This window comes from Rousettus aegyptiacus, unplaced genomic scaffold (assembly GCF_014176215.1).
Source record: "Rousettus aegyptiacus isolate mRouAeg1 unplaced genomic scaffold, mRouAeg1.p scaffold_m13_p_13, whole genome shotgun sequence".
Lineage (NCBI taxonomy): Eukaryota > Metazoa > Chordata > Mammalia > Chiroptera > Pteropodidae > Rousettus > Rousettus aegyptiacus.
The window spans coordinates 13183876-13204067 of record NW_023416288.1 but is presented as its reverse complement, the minus strand read 5'-3'; the positions used below and the strand labels follow the sequence as shown (position 1 = coordinate 13204067).

The 20192-nt window shown below is 37.8% G+C and overlaps 1 protein-coding gene across 5 annotated transcripts in view; it reads left to right on the top strand.

Annotated features, from left to right (window-relative positions):
- Positions 1–683: 683 nt before the first annotated feature.
- Positions 684–20192, top strand: part of ABCB4 (ATP binding cassette subfamily B member 4) — a 71162-nt gene continuing 51653 nt past the window's right edge. Inside the window, exons 1-8 of one of the 5 annotated variants that reach the window (XM_016148012.2) lie at positions 684–829; positions 1409–1494; positions 4857–4911; positions 8115–8265; positions 14035–14092; positions 15158–15349; positions 16378–16549; positions 17597–17721. In XM_016148012.2, the coding sequence (XP_016003498.2) occupies positions 1415–1494; positions 4857–4911; positions 8115–8265; positions 14035–14092; positions 15158–15349; positions 16378–16549; positions 17597–17721 (833 nt within the window). In that variant the 5' untranslated portion in view covers positions 684–829; positions 1409–1414. Of the gene's footprint in view, positions 830–1103; positions 1211–1408; positions 1495–4515; positions 4541–4856; positions 4912–8114; positions 8266–14034; positions 14093–15157; positions 15350–16361; positions 16550–17596; positions 17722–20192 lie in introns of those variants that run through there. The other 4 variants (XM_016148011.2, XM_016148013.2, XM_016148016.2 and 1 more) reach the window with 4 other exon arrangements.

The following is a 20192-nucleotide window of genomic DNA, read 5'->3' as shown; positions in this document are numbered from 1 at the left end:
GAGATAAATGGCCCATTTAAGAGTGAGTGGCAGAGCTGCCGGCTCCTATTCTTCAACAGACTCTTCAGATCTTTTAACTATAATTCTAGTTATCATTTGTTAGGTGCCTCCTATGTGCTGGGCACTTTGCCCACATTATGTCTAATCCTAATAACACTCCCCTCTTAAAAAAAAAAACATTCAAAAACTGAATCAAGAATTCAATAAATTGACCAAAGCTAGACAGCTAGTGAATGGCAGAGGTGAGGGTCTGTCTGCCCAACACCTCCTTCTCTTACACAGTGCCCTCCCTGCGTTGATGACTTATGGCTCCTTGTTTTAACCCTCTCCTTTTTGATGAGTGCGGAGAAATTAATCAGAAGGGACAAGAAAACTGTAGGGGGATTTAGGTGGGCACTAGGTGTAGAGACAATTTAATATAGAAAGAAGTGCAAGGAGCCGGGGTAGGACAGAACTCTGATCCCGCTGATGCAGCCACAGGCAGGACTTAAGCTCTCTGGGCATTAGTTTCTTGTAAAACAAAACAAAACAAAACAACCCACAGGTTTTGAATCAGGGAATCTCTAAAGCCTCCTCTAGCCCTAGAGTTCTACATATTAAAAAGGCACTGACGACGTTCTTCTTCTCCAAAGAGCATAATGTGAACCCCGCCCCTGGTTAGTCCCTGTAATCCCTGGAGATGGCTGGGTTCGGTGCCACCTGTACCAGACCTGGGTATGCAGAAACGCGAAGCGAGTCTAGTGCTCTCCCTTGGTCCTCGACAGTCCCTTGATTGTTGAGCTTCCAGGAGCAGTTCTCGCATGTGTTCAAAAAGAAAACTGAGCGCCGAGTAAGTGTGACAGTCACTTTGGGGGCGGGGAGGGAGGGCTGCAGGAGAGGCTCTCGGAGCAGCGGGCGGCACCAGGCCGACCGCGGGCTTATCGCCCACAGCTGGCGCGGCCGGGCTGGGGCTGGCTGCTCGCCGGGGTGGGCGGCGAGGGCAGCACGCTGGGCCCCTCGCCGCGCCTGGCCCGCGGAGCTAGCGCGGCGGGCGGCGGGAGCTGCTCCTGCGGCCCGGGGCTCTCGCCCCGGCGGCGGCGGCGGCGGGAGGCGTCGCTGGGGCCCGACACGCACGGGGGGCGGAGGCGAAGCCGCGCGAGCAAAGTCCAGGCCCCTGGGTCGCAGCGCCCGGCGCGCCCAGCGGCTCGGCCGGAGACGCGCGAGGTCTGAGGTGAGCGAGGCCCGGGAGCGCCAGGAAGCCCCGGGACGGTGGGCTCGAGGCGCGGACAGCGGGACCTCCACCCGGCGCCCCTGGGCCGCGACCCCCGCGCCCGGCTCGCGCCCCTCGGGCGGGGGCTGCTAGGAGGCTGGCTGTCCTCCCCGAGCTGGGGTGAGTGCATTTGGACCTGAAGCTGTGGTTTCTCCCCAGGCTGAGATGGATCCCGAGGCGGGAAGCAACGGAACTGCCCGGCGCCCCGTGAGAGCAGAAGGTGACTTTGAAGTGAGCAGCAGCAGGTACATCACCCGGCACCGTTTTTCCGTTGCACGGGAATCGGCGGGGCCAAATTCGGCCTCGTAAAGAAGTTGAGAAAATCTGTTTGATGCCTTTGGCCTTTGTTTTGGAGGTTCTTTGGAGGGTCTTGTCTGAGGTTCTGACCTTTCTTAAGGAATGTTACAGATGCCTCTTTTGCAACAGGCTCGGGAAGAAGAGGCTGTCTTTAAAAGTGCCCGCTTCCCTTTGTGCAGGGTGATTCGATGGATATCTGCGTTGTATAACATCCCTTGAATGATATAACTCAAAACTTTTACAAATAACTTTCATAAATATCATCTGATTTTTCATGCTGATAGAGCATCGGACGTCTCCTGTTGATGGTTGTGCTTTTAGGACAGAGGTCGTGAAGCAAAAAACTCCCTCCTCCCCCTCATTCCTGTTCCTCTTTTTCTTACCCCTTCCCCTCCTCCCAGAGCCAGCCGGGTTCCGTATTTCTTCGTTCTGGGCAGTGAGGTAGAGAGGAGGTCCTCGGGCAGCTTATTCTTCTGTAACCTGCGCTTCCAAATCAGATGTTGTTCAAATGCGAGGCGGAAACCTCAGTGTTTCCTTTGCGAGCGCGTCTTTCTCCCCGCGCTGTCTTCTTGGTTCCCAGGGGCCCTTGTTAAGTAAGAGCACTTCACAGGCTCTAGTAGGAGCAGAAGCAACCAGTCAATGGTGTGTTGTTTCTGTTTCTTCTTTCACTGTGGGAATAGTGAATCATTTTCGCCTTTAGCTTCAAATAGTTTATGAGGTTGTTATGGTCTCTAAGTTCACACCAGGCCATCCAGAACTAATTGACCTGTGTCATGGAGTAATCACCCAGAGGGACAAATTTATCAAGTGTGTCCTCAAGCTGCAAAGGACCTGATTAGCCAACTGAAATATGCCTATCTGATGTTTAAACAGAAGCATTATTTTAGACTGTTAACTTCTTCATACAGTGATATTGCTCTATTCCTTCTAAGTACTATGGTGCCCATTCACAGAAAATTTAGTTCGCCCTATAGAATTGAAAAACCTATGGATGGTAGTATTTCTACTAGGAAGATGTGGTGTTCATCAACTGGCAATTTAGGCTAGGATTGACTGTGAATCTATAAATAGATGGCATTTTCACGAGGAAGGCTATTTATGTCTTGCCCTGGCTGAACATTTGATGAGTGTACAAAGGAGCTATCCCTGTGAAAAATGGAGTAACACTCCAAAACCTAAGGAAGGTCTCAGAAGTGGAGCTCACAGCCTTCTATTGGAAAGAAGAAAACAGTTAAAAAGAGGAATACGAAAAGTTAAGAATACATTAAGGCTGTAAGATTATGAAATTAAATGAAATGAGACTAATTTTTACAAAAAGCAGACCAAAGCTTATACATTCAAAGAAAGTTAAACTCACTTTAGTTATTTAGGGCAAATTAAGAGTTAGTTATATGATTATTCTAATCATACTGCTATTGCCTGTGGCACATTCCTTTGAATATACTTAGCGGCAGACATCTGTCATTTGATTTTAGCAAATGTTCTAAATAATTTGGGATCAAATTTTATGACTAAAACTTTATCACCTATCTGGAAATTTAAGCTAAATAAATGCATTTTAGGTAAAAATAAAATAAAACCTCTGCCCTCATGGGGTTTATTTATGACAGGCAGACATAATACACATGCTAAATAAGTAAACTACAACCAATGTTAGAAGGTAATGAATGCTATAGAAAACCATTAATTGAGGCCAAGGAAATCAGGAGTACAAGAAGGAAGTAGTTTGCAATTTTAAATAAGGCAGCAGGTCTTATTGAGAAGGCAATATTTGAGCACAGATATGAAAGAAATGAGAGAAGAGAGCTCTGTGGGTGTCTGAAGAGAGAGCATTCCTGGTGGAGGTGACTGAAAATGTAAAGACTCTGCAATGGGAAAATGTTTGGTGTGTTCACAGGACAGCAGAGAGGCCACGGTGGCTGGAGCAGAGCAAGCAGGCATGGAAGTGGGCAAGGTGACCATAGAGGCAACAAGGAAACAGATCACGTAGGGCTCTAGAAGCCAATGCAGAATTTTGGTTTTTACTCTGAGAAAAGTGAGAATAGTAGTGTGATATGACTCGAGTTTTTAAATGATTACTCTGGCTGTTGTGTTCAGAATAAACTAAAGAAAGCATAAGGGGAAGTGGGGAGTTCTCCTGAGCTATTGGGGTAGTGGTAAAATTGGTGAGCAGTGGTTGAATTCAGGATATATTTTGAACGTAGAACAAACAGGACTTCCTGACACCACTTGCCATAAAACTTCAGAAGAGTGACCCTTACTATACTTAGATCAACATGTATTTTTTTTCAGCAAATGAAGAATTTATACTGGCTTCCCTTTATCCATGGGGAATACACTCCGAGACCCCTCTGTGGATGCTGAAACCTCAGATAGTATAAAACCCTACATATATTCTGTTTTTTTTCTATACATGCATACCTGTGATAAAGTTTAATTTATAAAAATTGACACAGTAAGAGATTAACAACCATAACTAATAATAAAATAGAATAGTTCTAACAATTTGCTGTAATAAAAGTTATGTGAATGTTTTCTCTCTCCCTCTCCTCTCTGTCAAAATATCTTATTGTACTATACTCACCTTTCCTTATCTTATGATGATGTGAGATGATAAAATGCCTTATTAAGTTGAGAACTTTTTCCTTTTTACTCAAAGGAAGCACTTTATGGCTTCTCTTTGGCATGTACAAATTTTTGCCATCACACTCTTGGGCTTTGAGGCCATTAAGTAAAATAAGAGTTACTTGAACACAAGCATGCTTGATCTGATAACTGAGATCACTCCTAAGAGGTGAGTAGTATCTACAGCGTAGATACACTAGACAAGGGGATGATTTATGTCTTCAGCAGAACAGAGAGAGATTTCATTACAATACTCAGAATGGTGCACAATTTAAAACTTTGAATTGTTTATTTCCAGAATTTTCCATTTAATATTTTCAGACCACAGTTGACTGTTGGTAATCGAAACTGTGGGAAGCAAAACTGCAGGTAAGGGGAGAGTGTACTTGACTTGGCAGACATTATTAATACATTCATCTTCCCCCAGTATGTGAACTCTGTAAGGAAGGTGACTGTTTCTTGTTTATCCAGATATCCTTGTAGTACCTTGGACAGTTACTTCAGTTACTTGATGATTGCCTTACAATATTTGTTGAACTGAATAATTTTGACAATTTGTGGACATCACTGTTTTATATTTGAAAATATTATAATAGTTGAATGTGATAACATCTCACATTTATATTCAGTTGACTAGAAAGCATTTTGTAATAGTTTTGAATTCAAACGATTATATTCTTTACAGCAAACAAGACAGTAAAAAGATGAAGAAAGTGAATTTGATTGGACCATTAACATTGGTAAGTTGTAAAATAATAAATGTGAATAATTCTGTCCTTCATTCAAATTTGGTGTCAAATCAATACTTATAGAGCCAGTACTTTAAGACTGTCTACAGGCAGTGACAGATTTTTCCCTGCTACACCTGTGCTGGCTGAGGTTAGCTCATTGTAGTCATGGCCCAAGATGGATGATAAAAGAGGTAGGGGTGGGTTGGCTATGAAACAGAACAGAGCTAACTGGTTTACAGTGAAATTGAAAATAGGATTTGTGTTTGTAGCACCAGACGAACTAACCAATTTTAGAAAAATGAATCTCTACATTTGTTTCAAAACCCCCCACACATTTAGCTTAAAATAAACTTGTATGTGTAAAGTGATTGTTAACTATAGAAATTTTAAAACAATTAAGAAATCTGTGTTCACATTTGGCTTCCAAGATAATCGATTAAATATAGAGTAACTATTAGAGATTTAGATTATATTCAGCACAATTCTCGGTGGCTTTCTGCTGGCACAAGGCAAGCCAACATATTTTTGGAAGAAGTCTAATCTGTTTTTCATTTGTCTCAGAGAGGCGACCCAAGAAAGTGTTTGCCCACTTTTGGTAAATATAATGTTTTTCAAACTATGATAGCCATTATTCAGCTGAAATTTCCAACTTAATAAGTAAATGAGTGAAAAGAACCAAAACATCCTAGGTCTTGAACATCGCTGCAGATTTCTCATGTCACCACAAAGCCCCTATTTATTCTCTTCTTCCTTATTCTTGTGATGTTTTGTTTAAAAGTCTCAATAAGAGTTTTTTTTTTAATTTAGTGTTTTAGAGGATAAATTGTAAAACTAAATCTGGTTTTGATGCACAGGCTTTAAATCTGCCTCCTACATAAAATAAAATACCATGAACCTTAAAGTAGAAATGTGGAAATTTTCTTAAATATAAAAGCTAAAATTTAAGTTAAATATAAATGTAATCTTTCAGACTCTGAATAGATTTTTTTGTCTCAAAAGAGATTCAGGAAAAATACTGTACTTTTAAAAAAATTTCTTTCTCTCTCATATCGTTCAATTTAATTAACTTACAATATTATATTAGTTTCAGGTGTACTACATAGTGACTAGACATTTATAAAACTACTCCAACAGAAATTAGAAATGTATTGTTTTGTTGAAAAATCACTGAAAACAATCTAGCTATATACTTAGTACATTGCTGTGAAATTCATGTAATTTTAAATTTAAGCTTAGAAACAAGGAAATTTTATTTAAGTAGTTTGAAAAGCATTTAAAATGTTCTTCAATTTCATGCAAATGTTCAGGAAAGAGAACATTATATGACGACCTGACCCTGTGCTTGAAACTGTAGTGGACAGACCCAAATGCTCTATCTTCCTTCACTAGGAGCCACAGAATTGAACTCTGGGGACACTAGTCTCTTTTATAGCAATTTTAGGGACCCTTCCCCATTTGCTCTTGACTTTACCTGCTCCCCTTTTTTTTGTTCCAAACTTCACTTGGCTTCTGACCCTTTGTCTCTTTTGGCACTCTTGCTCGCCCTGTGTGTTTGATGATAAAATTTAGCCCTTCCATACTGAACTTCTGGACCTCTCTGAGGAAAGTTTGCACACACTTTCCTCCTCCCCACCTCACCATGTGTGTCTGACCTCATTTTGCCCTGGGGTATTGACCCTATCTGACTCAGCTTCAGCTCTTAAAAACCCCACTCTACCAAGTCTGACTCATCCATTCTCCTGATGACTGTCCCTTGTCCCCAAAAGACCAGGTGGGGTGATGTGAGGAAAATAGACAGAGGGAAAAGGTTTGAAAGACAGGAGAGATGCAAGAGACAGAGGGGAAGGTATAGAAATGGAAAATAAGACAACGACGATGTAGTCTGAAAGAGGAGGAAAGGAGAATAGAGAGCCAAAGAACAGTTAATCGAAAATGAGAAGAAAAAGTGAGAAATTGGAGAAGACTGAAAAACGGTGAAGGAAAAGTCTTTGGAGTATTATGACATCGATCAGCTGTTTTTGTTTGTGGGTGTTACACACTTCACTGTGACAACTGGTGTCCCTTCTCTAAGTGATAATACTAAGTACATTGTACATGGATGATACTAAGTTAAGACCAAGATCCTTGGTGTGGCCCTTGAGGCCTTTTCTACCTCTCTCTAATATCATCTCCACACTCTGTACTGTCCACTTAAGGAATTCCATCATGTGGAGCTGCCTGAAAACTCTATGCAGTTTCTAGTCACTTTGCTCTTCTAAGCCTAAACATCCCCTATTTCCTGTGCATTCCCCAATTCTTCAGCTAACTCCTCCTACCCTTTAAGATTCTGTAATGAGCATCCTTTTCATGAGCAAGAATTCTCTAAAGCAGGGGTTCTCAACCGCGCCCCCCGCCCCAGACCTTAGATCCTTACAGGTCTGTGGCCTGTTAGGAACCAGGTCACACAGCAGGACGTGAGTGGTGGGCAAGCAAGTAAAGCTTCACCTGTATTTGCAGCTCCTCCCCAGTACTAGCATCACCACCTCAGCTCCACCTCAGATGATCAGGCATTAGATTCTCATAGGAGTACTGGTCCCTAGTGCCAAAAAGTTGGGGACCACTGCTCTAACGTACACAGATAAGCACTCCGTAATGTTTGTTGCACTTCACTACTGAGCTGCCTTTCAAAAGTGAACTTAAACCTTTTAAGGGGATCTTATTCTCAAAACTCAGAAGGCCTGTTTCTCCCACTTGTAATTCGCCCTCTGAAAATTCTGAATGTCATTTTAAAGAATGTGGTGTGCGTGTGCATGTGCATATGTGCATGTGTTTGTTGGTGTGTGTGTGTGTGTGTGTGTGTGTGTGTGTGTGTGTGTGTGTGTGCTCCTGGTTGCCCTTAATTCACTACCTCAGGAGTTCTGGAAGATCAAACAATATTTCTTATTAGAACCAAACCTTTATCCCTTCTGATTATATTACAGTCATTCAAGCAAATAAGATACTGATTAAACAGAATCAGATTGATTTCTTCACAGAATATAAAATAAATAGAATCATGAAATTAGTCTGTCAATTATTTGGGTTGAAATTCTCCTTCTTACCTAATACATTTATTTGCAACTGTTACAAATATACTGACCTTAAATAAAAATCCAAAGAACATATAATTGTGGAAAAGAGAAATTCTATACCACAAGGTAAGATAAGTTTGTTTGTTTGTTTGTTTGTTTCAGTTTCGATACTCTGATTGGCAGGATAAATTATTTATGTCCCTGGGCACAATCATGGCCATTGCTCATGGATCAGGCCTCCCCCTTATGATGATAGTATTTGGAGATATGACTGACAGATTTGTTATTACTTCAGGAAACTTCTCCTTTCCAGGTAAGCATTTCTCTACTTCTTTTTTTAATGCATCATACTCTTTTAACTAGGTGAAAGATGAAAAATTGATTTTGCTATTCATCATGTACTTGTTTAATGATTTAGATATCCGGTGACTCCAGGTATTACAGAAGAAATTGTGAAATTTTCAGAAAAGTCCTCGAATACTCAAATTTCAAGAACTGGGTGTATGCTGTTTGACAGGATAAGGAAATATATAGAAATGTTCGTCCCTAAATAAAGTAGGGAAATCACTCTGCATGAAGACAGTGGAACCGTAACAGTATACCTATTCAATATTCATCCCATTAGTGATTACTGGTAAAAGATACCAATTAATATGGCAGTACTTCTTAGCTATGTCCAGCTTGTAGATCTGTTTCTGGTTTCTTTTTCTTCTCCTGTCATCTTTTTTTTTTTTTTTTTTTAAATTATTACAGGCACTTTCTGTCTCAAGTTTTTGGCTAAACCAGGTTAGCCAGACCTTGCTATAACACTGCACTAAAAAGTGAATGAATTCAATATGAGAATGGTGTGCCTTGAAACACACCCAGAAGACTATAATTATTGATGAGCCAGCAGAGTCCCATAAGTTAATGTCTCTAAACAGGGACTCTGACAAACTGGGATGAAGTTCCAATGGACATAGTTATTTTCGTATTAGCCAAATTACACATAGAAAGAAAGGCAGTTTCAACTTTTACCAGGCCTGAGGCTCAGTTCCTCCCAAACGACCTTTTGGGCACTAGATTAGAGAAGATTGAGTGGAGCTTTATTGGTACACAGATGGTGGAATATAAGGAAAAAATACCAATAAAGAAAAGGCAGCTTTCATAGCAAAGATGCCTAAGAAAAAGTGGACCCTATAATTTAGATAAAATTCAGTAAGAATTTTCAGTGTTCATGGATTAAGAACTGTATATTTGGTTAGCAGTGTAGGGCTTATGTGTAATTACCTAAGAGAATATGATTGCTTGATTTATACACTAGGACCTGTTTACATAAATATTGATAAACATTAATACCTTTTAGAAAACTAGTAAAAGCGTCCTTTGAATAGAAAAAAAAAAGAAGCTCCTACAAAAACACAATTTATGTATTCTCAAATACTAGTGTTTCTGAGAAGACCCTTGTTATAATAAAAGTAACAACAATAATAGTAATCTTTCATTGTATTTCTTGTCTGTTAAGTCCTATTTCACTTAACCCTCATAAAAACAGTCCTACATAGTAGGTAATACTGTTCTTCTTAACATATGAGGAATCTGAGGCTCGGAGAGGATAAATAACTTGTCCAAAGTTACATAGCTGGTGAGTGTTAGTACAGAAATCAAATCCGAGTTTTCTTATTATCTAAACCATGCTCATTACCATATAAACACATGATACTGCCAATGTAAATAATTATGCTTCCTCTTTTAAAAAAAATATGTTTGGGAAACTTTTAAATAGATTACTGTGTTTAACCAGTGACCAAAACTTTAACATAAACATCATAAAGGTAAAGTTGGAGTAATATAAAACATTTAGAAAGCCTTTAAGGAAATGAGGGGTGGGAATTTTCTATTTGTTTTCTTTTGACTTTTTAGAAGCTCTATAGATTATTATGCATTATACATATATATAGCAGGGTGATGTTCATATTCAGACACATCAGTCAAAAACTAGTTTCAAATCAGGATTCAAAAGAGTCAAATTAATGGATGAATGGATAAACAAAATATGATATATTGTACAATGGAACAGTATTCAGCCTTAAAAAGAAAGGAAATCCTGACACATGCTGCAACATGGATGAAACTTGAGGACATTATGCTAAGTGAAACAAGTCTATCAAACACAAAAATACAAACACTGTATGATTCCACTTATATGAGGTGTCTAGAGTAGTCAAATTTATAGAAACAGAAAGTAGAATAGTGGTTACCAGGGACTAGGGGTAGGAGGAAATGAGGAGTTGTTTAATGCATAAAGTTTCAGTTTTGCGACGTAAAAAAGCTCTGGAAATTGGTTGTACCACAATGTGAATATACTTAACATTGCTGAACTTAAAACGGTTAAGATAGTAAGTTTTATGTTATGTGTATTTTATCACACTTAAACTTTTTAAAAAATCAGATTAAAACAATGCAACACACTTATCATAAGTAAGTTAGCATTTGTACCACTTTTACTAGTCCTGTTTTTAGAACACCAGAGTAATTCCACAGTTTTCTTATTTGGAGCAGTTTGCTTGCTTTTTATTTGTTTCTAATTATGCAACTGAATTGCTGTGGAGTTGGACAGGAAGGGAGGTGCCATGTGCTGTGCCTAGGGCCTAACTCAAGGTCTCTCTGGGGAATGGCACAAACAAGTCACTGACAGACCTGTGCTTGCTAGAATGCCAGAACCACTAGAGTTGCCAGCTTAGTTTCAGTAGCCTCCAAACGTTATGACACTTCGTCTTCTACAGCCACGTTTGTCAGTAGGCCTTATTGGCTGTCTTGGAGGACTAGAATGGGAAGTCCCTCTAATGTTATTAATTTCCAATGTCTACTCTTTGGTAATATTTAAAAGTAATATTCTCATTCCTCCTTGAAGAAATGAAATCTTTAAATTTCATACTCACTCTAAATCCAAAGAGCTCATTGGTATGTTTAGAGTCATAGTTTAGCAACAATCATGGCGGTTGAAAGAAGATAGAATATGAAAGATAGAGCTGAGCTTACTAGCTCATCTCATAGAGATGATGTTTATTTAGAGTCTAGTCTTTAGAATTGTTGAGTTCTTGGACAGCTAGACTTAATGGGAGCCAAATGAGAAGGGAATGTTAGAAGAAAATGGCTCAAATTAAAAGAGGGGCTGACAATGATTTATTGTGAACACAGCACATTCTTGTCAACAGAATAAAGTCATTCTGTGACAAGGTTGTTCCCTCACAATGACTCAGTTGTGCAGAAACTATGCATAAAACATTCTGCATCCAAACCTTAAGGACAGAGTCATAGGAAACAGTTTTTTGCAGAGTACCAAGAACCTGATATATTTTGTCCCGAGTCTATGTGACTGTAATAATCTAGGAAATTCTGTGGGAAAATTGATATATCCTACATGTCCTTGCATGGCTTTGGAGTTGAGAGAAAAAAGGCACTTTTGAGCCCCTTGTTACCTTAATTAACTGCCCATACTGCCTAAGCCCCATGGACAAACACCACCTCTTTGTTTTGTACTGAATATTTCCATATGACGAAGGAAGTTTTAGGCAGAATTGAGGGAGACATTGACTTAATTTGAAGCTCAAAAGTGATCTTCATCAGTACTCCCTATGTAGTGTCTCCTTAAGTAAGCCTTAAGTTGTACAGTTATTTAGGCCCTTCGCTCACCAGCTGTATGATCTTGGAAAAGTTACTTAACTTCTATACTTACTGGTCTCATCATTGAAAGGTAATCCTAAACTTACTGATAGAATTAAATAAGATGATTTATGTAAAGTGTCTGGAACATAGTAAATGATCAATGAATATTGGGGAAAACTAGCTGTAAGAACTTAGAAATAAGACAACTATTCTAAATTTATGTTTATTCATCTATAAAGTGAATTAATTCTATGGGAGCTCTATAAAATGAATAGGCAGCTTCAAGAATTCCCCATTTCCTTGTTTTGGGAGGCATCAAGCTGGGTGAGAGTGGGCATTTTCTCATCCATATTAGAATCAAGTAGCGGTTGGGGTATTTTTAGAAATATGATCTCTAGATTCAGTCAAAAGTTCTGATTTATGCTCTTGGGTGGAACCTGGGCTTCTGTATTTTTCAAGCTCCTAATGTGATTCTAACAGGCAGATAGCACCTGGGAATCCCTGAACCAGAAAACTATTTGGAAATTTTTTATGAGACCGAAGCATAATAGGTAGCACCTGAGAAGACCAGGTTTATGCCCTTTTTAGATCTAGAATCTCATGAGATTTCCAGCTCTAGAACTCCAGATCTAGAGTCCCATAACTCTTTAGGGAACACATCAACATGTAGTTGCCCTACCTTCGTCCAGGTTTCCTGGGATTTCTGGGGCTCCTAGGGTTACTAACCTAGAACTAGACTACCATTCTTGGCCTGGGACTCTGAGAAAGAAGGGGTTCAAGTTCGGAATGACCATAAATTCTTATTTCCTCGTAGGGAAGATCAATCTGAATTATAATATCCTTACCGAGAGAATTTAAAAGTTTCAGGTAGGTGTAGGAGGAGAGTTAAACTCATTTAAGATTTTACCTAAGTTCAAGGAAACAACTAGCCCTGTACACATATATCTGGAGGTTTTCCAAGGTTTTGAACAATAATTTTTACAAATATATATTTTGTCTGCTTCTAATTCCAAATACAGTTCCGATTTGGCATATCAAAGGTACATATTTAAGAACTAAGGAAGGAAATCAGCATGCAGAACTGAACTAATAAGAACAGAAATAAAATGATATGATTTCTCAAGGATCTGATAGCTGATAAGGAGCAAGAGTAATAAGAAGAAATACTTTGTTGTGAACATCAGTAGAAGTTCAATCCTGAGGGGGAAATTATGCTTGGTAATTGATTCTGACAGTAGTTTAAGTTTTAAATAAATGTCAATCTTATCTTTCTTTGAAAGAAGATAAGAAAGATACATAGCACCCAGAAAACATGACCTCCGGGTTATTTACACATGATAAAGGAACAAAGACTAGTTTCTTTCCTAGCATCATGGTGAACGAGAACTACTTACCTTAGTATGTTTTCTCAACAATGCTGTGGTGATATTTTATCCTATTATTTTGTAAATACAGTAGATATGAGTTATTTCTTTTTATGTTTCACTTTGTGTTTTCAAAAGTTAAAATAAGTCATTACCACACAAATTAATCAGTGTGGTATAGTGTTAGGAGCTTTATAGCATAGTGTTAGGATACGCAGACTATTTGCTAGCTGTGTGATTTTGGGTAAGTTAATTTATCTCTGTGCCTCAATTTCCTTCCTCCTATGTAAAATGGGGATCTCTAAAATAGTCTTACTCATAAGTTGTATGAAAAGTAAATGTATTCATACATATAAAGAGTTCAGAACAGAGCCTGTCATAAAATAAATAATAAATGCCAGCTATTATGAAAACCAGGAAAGACACACTGACATTTTTATCATATTGGCTCAAATTAATGGACGACGTCTTTTCTGCCAATTAATAATGTTTTAAAAATACCAGAAGTTTTGCTAGTAAACAAGACATGGAATACACGACAATGATGGCTATTTGATCCACTGACTTGTCTCTGAGCAACTCAGTTATCTTCCTTGTCTTTAATTTTTCTTCTTTTACAATGAAAGTAATTCAGTCTTTCTATTACTTAGGTCATAAGGAAGTGCATCAGGGAAAACACACATATATTAAAATGAATTTGCACTCACAAGTATCTGTGAAGTACTTTGAGCCACTAAGAAAAAGAGTGCCCCTTAAATCCTGTATTTTCTATTTGGACCATTTATTTTTTCTTCCTCTGCCTTCTGTGGCTCCTCTCTGCTGCCTTAGGAGGCTGCTTTGCTGAAGACCCCAGACCACCACGATGAGGGAAGAATCTGGGAGGGCTTATCTTCCCCCATCTGGACCCTAGATGTCCTGCGCCTAAACCCTTGGGCTCTTTATTTGAGTAAAGTGAAAAGAATGCATTTGAAAATGAAAAGAGAAAAAAGATTTTTTAAACCTGGCAATATCTATTAATAGTTTAACTTTTCAAAAATGTCTTATTTTTGTTTCATTTTGTTTTTATTTAGTGAATTTTTCATTGTCAATGTTAAATCCAGGCAGAATTCTGGAAGAAGAAATGACTAGGTAATTGGCTAATATATATACTCTTTATTTTTTGTTATACTCTTTAACCTATTGTTCTCATTTACACCACTCCTGACCCTGCCATTTAAAGTAAGTTGAATACATCATGGCCCTTTACTAATAAGTACTTCAGTGTGGTTCCTAAAAACAAGATATTCCCTTCATAACCACAGTAAAGTTAACAACTTCAGTAAATTTAATATCGATACAATACTTTGATCTGATCTACCATCCGTATTCCAATTTTATCAGCTGATCCAATAATGTCATTTATGGCATTCTTCACCCACATCATTAGCCTTCTTAATAGACAGGCTAATGTCACTTAAGCTTGGAACATAACGTTTGTATGTTTACATATCAGTTAATGTTGCTGACATAAATGAGTACTATCTGTATGCTATAGCAGGCCTGAAAGGATTCTGTCTGGAAAAAGTTTTTTAAATTATATTAAAAATATATTTGAAAGTACTGAAACAAAATTTATTATTTTTATAGATACTAACTTTCCTTTAATATAGTTAAGCCTTCACTCCAAATGTCATGTTTGAATTCATGACATTTTACCATACTATTTAAAAATTTCTTTTCAAATTCTGCCAAACAGGAGAGGTGTTTTTTGGGTCTATGTGTAAACAATATGAGAAATCTTAGACTAAGAACCATTACGCATGCTCAATCTGTTTATTCCTACATTTGCAATATGTGAATAGTAGTGAAAATGTTTGGTATGAGATATGCAAATCTAGAACATTAATTATGAAAGAAATATCAAATTGTATCAACACATTGTCAATATCAGTTTAAAAGTGTTTTGCTAACACTGCTATTTTTTTCTTGTATAACCACAGAAATTTATTTTTCTTTAGCTTTTAATTCAAATAAATGTGTTATTCTCCTCTTATACTTAAGAAAAGTAAAAAATTTAATGTGCATTTGTTATAATGTCCTACATAATCCTTGTGGTCAGTTCAGTAAATTTATTAATTCCCAATTCTGAAGATTACTCCTGAAAGAAATGAGTAAAGGACAATACTTAAAAGCAACTTACTAATTATTTTCCAGATATGCATATTATTACTCAGGATTAGGTGCTGGAGTTTTCATTGCCGCCTATATACAAGTGTCATTCTGGACTTTGGCAGCTGCCCGACAGATCAGGAAAATTAGGAAAGAATTTTTTCATGCTATTCTGAGACAAGAAATAGGTTGGTTTGACACCAACGACACCACTGAACTCAATACACGGCTAACAGAGTAAGTATATTGCTAATGTCACACTTTCATAAAGAAATTAACGGCTAATTGTGTGAAGGTTTTAAATAAAAAAAAAAAAGTTAATAGATTAGGCGTTTGCTATTTATCGGAAGTAGAACATGTGACAGTTGTTTATACCACTTACGGCCTATGCCACAGTGTATTTTCCTTATCTGTTAGTTTTTCTCCTCAGTTAGTAGGTTTATTTGAGAACTGAGCTCACCTTAAATATTTGTTTTTCTCTCATGGAGCTTACCACAGGGCCTTACAGATGTTATATACTCAATTATGATGATCGAATAAGTGAATGATTGAATGACTTCCCAAAGAGACTTGTCTTAGTAATTATTGACTCTTCACTTATTCAACAAATATTGTGAGCTTTTTATGTGTCGAGCACTGTTGTAGATGTTTGTGATATACCAGAAAGACGAAGATTTTTGTCCTCAAGTTGCTTTACTTTCCAGCAGGGGGAGATAGATGATAAACTTTTTCTTATTGGAGGTCCTGGTAAGAGTGTAGTAAGTTCAAAAAGGAGGGAAGATTAAGGAATTTAGGACCTGGTTGGCCTTCAGCGTTGACTCAGTGAAATGGGCAGCCACTGCACATTTTCGTTTGCAGAGTAACCTGTTCAGACTTCAGTTTTCAAAGGATCACACACTGGCTGCCGTACTGAGAATAGACAGGGTTGAGAATATGGCTAAGGATAGAAGCAAGGAGCTCTTTCTAACTTTTGCTTTTAAACAAAATGACTCCTGTTCAAAATGTTAATGCTTCTCTAATAGAATTAACGAATTTAATAGTATCAACTTTAATTACATTGATTTCTTAGAAATTAAAGAATCCAGGATCTCTCCCTTTGTACAATAATTAGGTGGGAAAAAATATCATTCGAGAGGCTAAGACTCTGAAAGAGGCTTGCAGTAGTGTGAATAAGTTTTATCTGTTTATTTGTTTGATAGATGTCTGCTTCGCCTTTCTAACTAAAGACCTCCTGCCTGTAACCACTTAGGTGTGATCTTTTTTAGTGACATCTCCAAAATCAGTGAAGGAATTGGTGACAAGGTTGGAATGTTCTTTCAAGCAGTAGCCACGTTTTTTGCAGGATTCATAGTGGGGTTCATCAGAGGATGGAAGCTCACCCTTGTGATAATGGCCATCAGCCCTGTCCTGGGACTGTCTGCAGCTGTCTGGGCAAAGGTATGTGAAATTTGGGCATTTTCATGTGCATTGACCCACACATACACGCAAAGTTATTTTTAAGTTGCAGTGTTCTGGTATTTGTAGTTGTGCAGATCTGTGTTAAATGTCAGTTAAAACCACAGTTTGAAACATGTTGTTAACATGGTGCTTTAATAAGGGAATTTATTTTTAATGTGATTCAAAATGTTACAATTATTACCTCAATTATAGAATTTTTTTTTTTTTTTTGCATTGCTGTTATTTCTTTGAGTAAATTTTCTGGTGTAGTAGTTTAAATTACATGGTTATATATCCTTATTTAAGGAAAAACAATTTTAAAATATATATATTTTCAAACTACTGTGTGAATATAAACAATTTAAATAAAGTTTGGATTTGTTCCATTTATTGTTAATGGATAGTTAGGTGCCACTCTGCCAATTTTGCCTTATAGTACAATACACATAACCTAGTCTACTTCAGCCAATATGGGAATATGAGAAGTTTTACTGGCAATTTTTGCTCATTCCGGGGTTGATGTTTTTACTTTATAAACTATTGGATTTCTTTTGTTTGGATTATTTTTTTACCTTTCTCCTGCAACATCGTGCATAGCCCTCTTATTATTCAGTGGAATGTCCATGAGTAGATCTGAAAGTATTGTTTTCATAGTAATTAAAAATTGTGACGCAGTGAAGGAAAGGATAGAGAATACTTTCAAAACAAGATGGTTTTATTTTAGGCTATTTTGCAATTAACAGAGGAAAAAACAGTAAATGTGGAACTTGAACTGTTCCCGAAAACTTTTTGTAGAGAGTTATGTGTGAATTTCCTTTTCCTGACTACTTCTGGAGGATTATATCACAGGGGTAGATCAGATCCGGCCTGTGTAGGGGTGGAAGAAGCAAGCCATTGGACCTGGTATACTGAGTGTTGTTAGCTTCATGATTTCAATGCTTGGTAAAGGATAGGGTTTGGGAAGAAAAAGTAACTTTAAGAGTTGATCAGACTGTCTTTTAACTTTTCTCCCCATACAAAAATTTTGAATGTTTCTCTTCTGTCCAGATACTCTCGGCATTTAGTGACAAAGAACTAGCTGCATATGCGAAAGCAGGTGCTGTGGCAGAAGAGGCTCTGGGGGCCATCCGGACTGTGATAGCTTTTGGGGGCCAGAACAAAGAGCAGGAAAGGTCAGGAAAGTTCTTTGTTCACTGGTTCAAAGAACCCACTTTTACATTTTGTTGCTCATTCTTTTTTGGTATACATTTACTACTTTCCTTTTCCTAATATTAATAACTGCCACACAAAATATAGGCACCTTTTATCGTTATAGGCTAGTGTTTGATGTCAGATTCTAAATCAGAGTTCTTACCTTTTATGTTCCATGGACTCCTTTGGCAGTCTGATGAGGCCTGTGGACTCCCTTCTTAGAATAATAATTTTAAATGCATAAAACAAAATACATAAGATTACAAAGGAAATCAATTATATTGAAGTTCAGTTATTGAAATACTTTTAAATTGTGATAGAGCAAATATTTATATCTTTTGTTAACATAGTAAATGATAAGAGCTAACTATAGGTCGCACCACTACTATAATTCCAAAGTAGAGATGTGGGTAAAAGATATTTCAAGATAATTGCATCAGTTGTAATATGACATAAAAATGGTCTGGGATTTCTATTGGCAACAAAGTCACAATTACTGCTAATACAGCAGTTTGTTGCCTGTGTCGATAATGAAAGAAAATGCTAAATTTCAATAGAAGTTAATGAAAATAAATAATTTTCCCCCCATTCAAGTTCCTTGATCTTAGATCCCAGGTCAAGTACTCCTGCTTCAAAGGAACTTGATATTCGAAAACCTAAATGCCAGAACAACGCCCACTGCCAAAGACTACTCCCTGCACCTTACTTAAATGTCCCCACACCAGTTTTCTTTAAATCTCCTAATATATAGTCAAAGTATAATTCTGTGTATTTTATTTTGCCATTCTATGGGACTCCTGGTACCCAGAACTCTTTGACATAGAAATTCTTGAAAATTATCCATCATTAAAAGCAAAGTTTTTTTGGTTTCCACCATTTCATTTTCTATTTTCTATTCCTCAAGCCCTCTTCAAAACCACCGTGTTCTTGGTTCTCTAACCTCTCCCTTTTTCTCTCTTACTGCTGCTTCCTGTACACAATAGTCCACACAGACCACACTAACCCTCAGTTGGACCTCAGGATGTGAGTGTAATCAGTGCCGCTCCATTAGCTGCAATAAGCAAGCCGCCTAAGTGAAGGTAATTACAGCATGTCCACCACTGTCACCGGAGCTTTGCGTCACATTGGGGCCGATGTAAATCTCCCTGCACACGCCTTGAGGCCCATCCCAGGACTCATCCTAGTGTTGGGCCTGGCATGCTGTTTGTCTCCCCAGGGACGCAGCTCTGCTAAGTGAGTGCAGTACCCAACACTGAGGAAAGTTCGCTAAAGAGTTGGGTGCTTCAGTAATTAAAAAGACAGACTTTTGGTGGCTGTGTACATTCTTTACAAACTAATAAATTCTCAACATCTCATTTGGTTAAACTAAAAAAAATGTTGTTTGTTTTTTGTTATAAACAGAAATACCTTATTTTATATGATATTTTTCCAAAGTCTCACTGTATATTCATTGGATTTTTTCCCAAATTAGGGAGCCAAATTAAATATTACACACTCTCTGTGTCTAATGTGGAAAGGAAGATTTAATTTAAATTGATGTAAAAAACATTGTAATTTAACAGAACCATTCTAGACATTTGTAATTTAACAGAATTGTAATTTAACAGAACCATTCTAGACATTTGTACCTTTGTATTAAACCCTAGTAACATTAATTTTAATTACTATTCAAACATTTAATAACAGAATGAGCAATGTTCAGAAAGAGATTAATTCTAAAACAATAATAGTAATGATAATAGAAATAGGAGTTATCAGGTTTTGTCTACTATGTGCCAGCACTGCTCTAACTACTTTTAAGTATCTGTCAGCCTCACAATTATCATGCAAGGGAGGCATTATTCACTTCATTTTAGAAATGATGAGACTAAAATCTACAGCCATACCCCACAAGTAGTGACTACTTTATAACCTTGTATCCTGACTTGACAGTTGAAGGTCAACCTGATCAAAAAAATAAAAAATAAAAAATAACACTATAAAGCAAAACCAAACAAAAAAGCAAAGGCCCAAGTTTAAGTACAAGAACATGTAAAATGTCTGTCCCTCACCCAATAGGACAGTAGAAGTATTTTATTTTCTCTGGAGAAGAGAAATTGAGTTGTATTAAGAAATCTATTTTAAGAGTCCTGAATAGTATTTACATTTTGGTGCCATTCTTGGTTGCCTTGGTTTCTCTCCCATCTTACCCTTGATTTGTGATGCTGACCAAGAAGGTGATAATGATGTTTTTCCATATCCCAGGAGTGAGGGTTCAGTTTTGGAACAGCAACAGGGACAGTGGTTATACTGGTGATGACCAAGGGAGATGGGTCCAGGCCAGTAAAAGAAGGCTGAGATTGGCTCTAGTCCTGGCTGATCCTGAATTGGTTCAGTTCCCAGGAAGCTGGGTCTCACCAGGGGTTTCTTACTTTGATGACTTTGTTCCTTAAACATCCAACTATACAGGAGG